Here is an 8,514-nt window from a genome sequence, read left to right as displayed (position 1 = left end):
ATGAAACTTGGACATAAGAGCAGCAATGTATCCCTGAATACCCTGTGCACATTTCAGGAACATGGCCAAGATCAAAGGTCATTTAAATGTCAATGAACTCTGGCCGTGTTGGGAGTATGTTTTGAATTGGCATCATAACTTAGAAAGTTTATGGATCTAGCTCATGAAACATCAACATAATAATCAAGTAAGAATTATATTTTGTTGCGCATGTCTTAGGTCACATGGTCAAAGGTCATTTTGGGTCAGTGGACATATTTTATTATCATTTTAGTGTTTTTTGTTAATAATTATTCATTAGCTGTTTTTAAAGGCAGCACTGCTGCTATATCGAATCACATAATACAGGCGAGACTGCCAGAGGCGTTCCACCTGTTTTTTATTCTCCAGGGCTACTGCCCTAACAACCGTCGAATCAAATTTTAAATTGAAGTTGAGGGCAACTATGATGCGTGACAACATTATGAAGTTTTGAGGAAAGGTGTTGGGTGATAAAATGAGAGAGGCCTGAAAAAATGTATATATATTTGAGAAGCTACCTATTGAAATAAACAGATTTTCACGATGTTTTATAATCATGAGTGCTTTGATTTTTTTATGTAATAGATTAAATGTATTAATACAGCTAGGATAGAGATGTTTGAAAAGTTAGCCATGTTAATCAAATGCCTACTGTTTGATAGGGTGGATCCTCTTCGACACCCTGATTTCGGCATCGTCATGACGCTACACGTCATTTTGCGCCGAAGTCAGTGTTGATACCCTATATGCCTACACATCCACGCATAACACCCACCACCTCTGGTGTCACGCGCGTAAAACATTCCTCATAGACTTGTGTGTTGAAATGGCACTTTTGAAAAATTCATAAAAAATAAACGTGAAATTAGAGGGTCGAATGTTTACTACTATTGGATAGGATATATATCTGACATTTCATATCTGACCAGAAAAGGGTATCGTAGCCAGCTCATATTAACAATAAATCGCCAATTAAGAAGATAACTATGATGGGATCAAATTTATTAACTGAAACAGTAAAATAGCCCTAATTCTCTTGCCTGTCCAAAAATATTTTCAAAGTCAGTGATATATCTTCCCAATTTGGGCAAAGGAAGTTCAGTAGTTACCATTTCTAGAATCAGTGTTAGATTTTCAATTATATTCATACACTTTTGTCAATCAGCAATATCAAACTTTAAAAAAATCGATTGGGTTGGGTCGAACGAATATCTATAGCCTTCCTGTTGTAATAAGGCTCATGGAACCTATAAAGATGCTCTCTTTCTCTCTTTCTCTCTCCCTCCCTCCCTTCCCCCTCTCCCCCCCCCCCCCCCCTCTCTCTCTCCCTATCTCTACACTGTAAAAAATGAAGTGCTAATTTAGCACAGTGCTTGTATAGTGACTGCACTACGAGCGATGATTTTCTAGTTTAAATTTGAACTAGAAAATCAGCACTCGTAGTGCAGTCACTATACAAGCACTGTAAGTGCTAAATTAGCACTTCATTTTTTACAATGTATCTCTCTTCCTCACTCTTTCTAAAAATCGGGAAGACGTTAGAAGAATGTAAAGGGGGAGGTCTTGGCCGTGTGACTCTATAGTACCCCTACATTTTTTTCAATCGCATATACACTGCAAAAACGCTGTTAAAAATGATATGCAACGCTGTTTCAGCCGGTCACTCTAACAACTATCGATTAAACTTTTAAACAATTGTTTAAACTTTTTTAAAACAACTTGTTTAAAAGTTTAAACAATAGTTGTTACAGTGACATGTTTAAAAAGCGTTGCTTTTCATTTTTAACAGCGTTTTTTTTTTGCAGTGTATATGCGATTGAAAAAATATGAAGTCACCTTTACCTCTTCTAGCCCCCCCCCCCCCATCCTCTTATCAAAATATCAGGGTGTCGTCCCTGTTAAAGCGTAAAAGCTTCTGTGTTGTTGCGGTGGCTGCTACTATACAGTGAATGATAATGATGGTGCTTTATTATCAACATAATATAACCTGATATGACCAATCTTCTTTAGTTTCTCTACGTGAATTCCATTTCAAACTAAATCCCATTGCCCCACCCCCATTCCCAACGATGAGCACATAGGCCGAATACGCAAAGCATCTCATAGTACCGTCAGAACTGTGCACGTTCACCCATGCGTGACAAGTTGGTACCAATACGTTTTCTAGCAGAACTCTCGTCTTCAGTTATCACCTCAAGTCAATAACGTATCTAATATCCGAATGGGAGCTGCCGAATCGCATCTAGCTCAACTTCAACAACGTCGGGAAAACCGTCGCACCAGCCATTGCTGCTTTGAAGATGCCGAGTGCCGACTTCGAAAACCATGCAGCAAGTTACCTGACGTCATCGACTACGGTGAGGATGCATTAGACCGTCAGCCGAGGTCGTCGTCGATTTCGCCCAACATGATGGGGAGTGCGTTCAATTTCCTGTCCGATGTTGACTTCCCGTATGAGAACGTTGTGTTTGAGGGTGGCGGCAGTCAGGGGACTGCTTATATTGGGGCTATTGTAGTAAGTTTTTGTCTTCGTATATAACGTATTTTTAACATTAATTTACGTTTTTCTTTCAATATCTTGATTATAACCAGTCCCATGAAAACACTGAAATTTACAACAAATTAAAAAATTCACTAGATTCTGAACTTTTCGAAATTTCACTGGGGCCGTTTCATAAAGCTGTTCGTGGTAAATAATAATCCAACAAAATGTTCATTTGCGATGGTTTAGGTTCACCAGTCGTTCTTACAATCGCTCTTAACTTGCGAACAGCTGTTGTTGTTGTTGTTATTTTGAATAGGCAAACAAGTCAGTTTTGACTATTGTTGCCTTGTTAATTTGCTTTCCCTTTTTTCAAAAACAGAATAGTTTCTTTGTTGAATCTATATCAGTTAGAAAAGTAAAGGAAAGAGAGGAAAGAAAAGTTCAGCTTTATGTATAGATGTATTTGTATACACAAGCTTTGAAAAACTTTGTTTCAATGTAAACTATGTCGTTCAGCACGCACTCATCTCATTGAAGATTTACCATCATTGCTTCTCATCGTAAATCACCAAGAGTTCATGTCTTAAGCACGATACGGGTCTGTAGGATCTGAAAGTGAAATGTTGGAAATATCTTGAAATGGGAAAAAAGGAAAATCGTGAGTGTATGAAATCGTCAAACGGATCCATCGATTGTACTGATCACGAGGTATTGATGCCACTCTTATGAAACTGAAGACTTTCTCATTTACATCCCGATTCTGAGGATATTTTCAGTGTCGTCTGTTTAATCTCCTTTTATCAAAAACAACTTTGGTTGGACGTGGCCTTGTTGGTTTATATTTTGCGAAGGAAATTCCCGAAAAGTTTTTTTTTTAATGTGAAATCATATTCTTCACCCTCACTTTGAGACTGTATAGATGCATTTATGCCAATGCATCAAAGTAAATCGTCAAATCGTTTCTTTGAAGAAAAGCTGGAATTGCAGAAAGGGTGAAATTTGATAGGCAACAATTTTTAGGAGCAATCCATCACATTTCGAGTGTGTAATTCACTGTCATACTCAAAATATTGCAGGGTATCCAAAGATAATCGTAACCGAGGGCAGTTTCATAAAGATGTTCTTTACACATGACTGGTGACCCGTTTTCAGGGACCAGCCATTTTGATTCACATCAACTAGAGTCGAAACCCGATCTACGTAGATAAGATTTATTTTCAACAACATTTGAATGCAACGTGTACATGTTATTTTTTTTTTTAATTAGGGTTATAGAAAAAATATTTTAATATTATTACAATTATTGTCATTATTATTGTTATTAGTACTAGTAGTAGTAGTAGTAGTAGTAGTAGTAGTAGTAGTAGTAGTAGTAGTAGAAGAAGTAGTAGTAGTAGTAGTAGTAGTAGTGTAGTAGTAGAAGTAGTAGTAGTAGTAGTAGTAGTTGTAGTAGCAGTAGTAGTAGTAGTAGTAGTGGTAGTATCATTATTATTAGTAGGAGAAGTAGTAATAATAATAGTAGTAGTAGTAGTAGTAGTAGTAGTAGTAGTAGTAGTAGTAGTAGTAGCTACAGTAGAAGAAGAAGTAGTATTTTATTACTATTATTATAATTATGATCATCAATATTACCATCATTATTGTTGTATATTTTTACGTTATCAAATTCTTATCAAGGAGCTGGAGCGTCTAGGGCATCTTGAAATGTTGCGTCGATTCGGAGGGGCTAGCGTGGGCTCCATCACTGCTGCTATGCTTGCATTAGGGTATACCTCAGAAAAGTTCCTTGATGTCATGAAATATGGACCATTCTTCAACGATGCACTAGGTAAATACGGCACCCACTCTCAAATTTTGAACTGTTTTTTTTTTGGTAAAAATGTTATTTTGTAAATGCCAAGTAATGGTCATTGCAATGTTTGTGGGGTCCCGTAACACAAAGTTGAGTGATTGATCATGGAGCTATTTCTTTGATTGATTGCATTGAGTAATATGTGTGTGATTAATCATAAAAATCAGCCTCGCCTGACGGAAATACAAGTCGTTGAAAGTTAGTGGGAAGTAGGGGAATACATTAAACAAATCACTTCAATAAAGATAATTTATTTTCTTCTCTTTTTAAGGGAAATAAGTTAAAGACAATTACAGTCTTTGTAAAATCAACCCGAGGGGGGGGGGGCTACTAAAAAGGCCACCGCACACCTTACGACTGTTCGCGATCCGATTTTGGAACAAATTGCATTTTGCTCATTTTCTGAAAACGTGAATGAAACATATCACTTTATTTGAGGTTAAAATTAATTGAAAGAATACTAATATTACCATTTTGAAAGATTGCAAGCCTTTAATTTGGAGTAAAGGCCAAATTAGTTTCAAAACGTAGCCAATCGTACGACTGCTATGACGTCATTACGACTAGATATTAAATTTGATTTTATTCTAAGAAGGATGATAGCATAGTCACAGATTTGAACATAGTTATTCGTACGATTATTTCGAACATTACACAGTAAGATAAGATATTCCAAGCCTCAATATTAGCATCAAATTCTGCTACGTTTTATTAAAAAATGAGTCGCAGACCAATCGTAAAGTGTGTGGTCTCCTTAACATGATACTTATGTGTCACACCAAAGTCGAAAATAGGGGGCTCTAGAACTAAATCTTGGTCTTAAAACGGGGGGTCTCCGAAACGGGTCTTAGATCAACGATTGCTAAAATTGCAATGCTCTGGAACTGACCACATCAAAATGGGGGTCTCCGGAACTCATTATATCGTTCATGGTATAGCGGCTATGGTAGCGCATTTGAACGAAAAACACAAATTAGTGGGTCTCTGGAAAAGGGAAAAATGGGAATTTCTATGGCATTCTAAATTGGTGATGCTCTTGAACAGAAATTTAACCTGAAAAGGTGGTCTTGACCGCGGCACATACGTATCATACATTTTTTACTAAGCAGCCCCCCCCCCCCCCCCCCATGGGCAAATCAGCGGAATCGGAATGCCGCAGTCAGCACCAACGAAATCGAAACCAAACCCACTGATTATATGCCATTCAAAATAATGTAATAACTTTAATTGGTATGCAGTCTGTTTCACCAGTGTGACCGTATCCATGTACCATGCATTTTCTTTATCAAGATGCTCGATGTGGCCCGTGTAGCATGGTGCCGAACGTCCTACGCAATCTCGGATGGCACCCTGGTCGGTCCTTCTACCGCTGGATAGGGGAAGTGGTGGAGGAGAAATTGGGTAGCCCAAATGCTACCTTTCGGGACCTCTACGAGGCGACAGGCAAGGAGCTTTGCGTGGTGGTCACCAATCTTAGTCTGAAGATGGAGGAGTATTGCCACGTGAAGACCACGCCCCTTTTGCCGATCAGAGCCGCCGTCAGGATGTCCATGGCCATTCCAGGTGGGTAGGCTATCTAGGAAGAGTGGCTCAGTGGTTATTCAATTCAATCATGGTTTATTTCGTATAAAAACAATACATGTTACACAGCCAGAAGGCTGAAATTAGCATGTTTACAATAAAACGTTCACAAGTCATAGATAAAAGCAACATAAACATGTAAAGTACATATAGATAATAAATATTTTTAAAGAGCAAGTGTACATAAAACTTCATTAAATATAATAAAATAGAATGGAAAAAGAAACTATGTAAATACAATATTAAAAAGTGATGAATATTGGACAATTAAAAATTCAAATATCAATTGGATTGAAATGGAGACTAAAACAATGGCAAAAATTTGAGTTGATTTCAAGGGTATGAAAGTAAAAATTTATTTAGAATTTAGTAAATCAATTAAATATGGTATTGCACTTTTTCTAAAACGATCTGTTTTGCATTTTATCTGAGCAAAGTTTGGAACACTTCTTAATGAGATTGAGACATTTTTCCTTTTCGGTAGCCAGTTATTACAGTGAGGGTTTTTTTTAAAAGAGATTAAGCAAACTCCATACACAGTTTTTTTTCGTCTTCTTTCAAGACATTTTGTTAGTGCATTTTCATAGTCTATACAATCTGAGCCAAGAATTATTTTGCAAATTCTTTTTTGTATTTTTCTAAGTCTTTTACCTGTTTAGCAGTTAGTGCTCCGTTGAAAACCGGTACACAATACTCCATTATTGGACGAATATATCCAATGTAAATTTGAACAAGGTCTGACATAGGAGTTTATATTGTTTGACAAGTCTGAACATATACATTTTTTTTGTTACACCTTTTATGACAGGAGAGCGGTCTCGTGCGCCCTGTTGCATAACAATTTGAACCATGGTAACTGCCGTGGCATCTTTGATTATGATTGAGCACTGCTACCATGGTAGCTCCCATTGGACGACAACATTAACGAAATAGTTACTTTCATGCAACGGGGGTCTGGAAAATACGTGGTTTCACAACTATGTTTATTATGAAATTCAAACGTCATCGGTCGAATTCGAAACGGTTAAATTCATTATGAATTTATTGCTTTTCAAAAGTAGTAAAAATCAACTATGAGTATAACGTGTATATTTACTATAATTTTGTCCCATTTTTGTCTACATTTTTTTTCAAACAGGTGTTTTCTTCCCATTTCAATGGAAATACATTGATCGTACTGATCTGTATGTAGATGGAGGTGTACTCTGTAACTACCCAGTTCATTGCTTTGATGGTAAGGTTCCTCCTCTTCTCCTCTTGGCTTTTTTTTCTTAATTTATTGGTGTTACGTCATGAGGTTGATATATTCTCCCCTTTCCTATTCCTTCGTTATTTTATCAACTTGTTTGACATTTATTCAGATGATCGCCACTCCGACCGCATTGATAATTCATTATTTCGTCTGCATTTACCTAAAATTGCACTAAGGCCTGAGCGTATGTCCAGTCAACCTAAACATGCTAAAGCCCCAGTCAAAATAGACGCCGGATGAGGTCCGTGTAGGTCTGTGAACGTCCGGGAGGCGAAGTTCCCGACCTTTCGTTAGAGAACGCGAACGCTTATTTACGACGGTAGTTGATTTTGGAAGAGACTTTTGGGCCCGTCGTAAAAGGCTGTCCTGCAATTTAAATTATGTGACATGAGGATTTTGTTTAGCTTTCGCATCTGCAACGGAAACATCAATCTGCGGTTCGTACTATGGTAACAGCGACATATCCGATTTAGTACGACTTTCCAGAGCCACATTTGGTTCTTCCCAGAGCTCGAGAGGCCGCCCGGGGGGCCCACTTCCATTGACGAGTGGATACCAGGCGCGAGCACGCGTAAAAAGGGAAAGAGTGGCAAGTACGTTACGTATAGGCCTATATGTAACGTTTAGGGTGTCAGAAACGATGTTTAAAATACTGAAAAGGGGATTCATTTCCAATACAAAGTCTTGTAGGATTTCACAAGCCAAATTCTTGTTAAGGGATGCATGGAAAAGACTTGCTTCCCTTGTTTAGGGTGCTTTTCGAAACCCCATGGTCGCGCCTGGTATACACTCGTCAATGGAAGTGGTTCCCCCCCCCCCCAAAAAAAAATGAATCTAATCACCCATTTCGGGGGAAAGTAATACATAATGCCCATTACATTGTGTGCTAGAGGCATATCGTTTGTGTAGGAGAAGCAGGGAAAGGGGAAAAAACGCAAAGTTGGGTGAGTTTCAGACGAATAAGCCTATTGCATATGCTGTGTACATATCAGCGCATGCGAAATGGTTCAGCTGGAGAGGTGATCTGACCCATGGAATCAATTGCCAGTGATCCACCAATAATCCACATTAGATGCAACATCGATTCGATGGACTATAATGATTTATATCTAAGTCTGAATTCAGTAAGTTTTTCCTCACTCAATATGTACTCGATTTGTTTGAAAAAACACTTTCTTATCTATGTCACAATCTACATTTCGCATGTCTCCAGCCAGCTGGAGACATGATGGTCATGATAGTACAGTCCCGCCGCGAGCTCAGGCAGGCAAATGGCATGGCATGGCATGGCATGCTGGTATCGTATGAAAGAATTTTGCACACGAA

The 8,514-nt window shown here is 38.1% G+C and overlaps 1 protein-coding gene across 1 annotated transcript; it reads left to right on the top strand.

The window, feature by feature from the left end:
* Positions 1–2,242: 2,242 nt before the first annotated feature.
* Positions 2,243–8,496, top strand: LOC129274199 (uncharacterized protein YqhO-like). The gene is made up of 5 exons (XM_064109751.1): positions 2,243–2,536; positions 4,181–4,331; positions 5,646–5,918; positions 7,075–7,170; positions 8,402–8,496. Exons 1-5 carry the CDS (start codon positions 2,243–2,245, stop codon positions 8,494–8,496), a joined length of 909 nt encoding a protein of 302 aa, XP_063965821.1.
* The last annotated feature ends 18 nt before the right edge of the window (positions 8,497–8,514 follow it).

Source organism: Lytechinus pictus, chromosome 14, assembly GCF_037042905.1.
Source record: "Lytechinus pictus isolate F3 Inbred chromosome 14, Lp3.0, whole genome shotgun sequence".
Lineage (NCBI taxonomy): Eukaryota > Metazoa > Echinodermata > Echinoidea > Temnopleuroida > Toxopneustidae > Lytechinus > Lytechinus pictus.
This window is presented reverse-complemented; position numbering and strand designations above follow the sequence as displayed.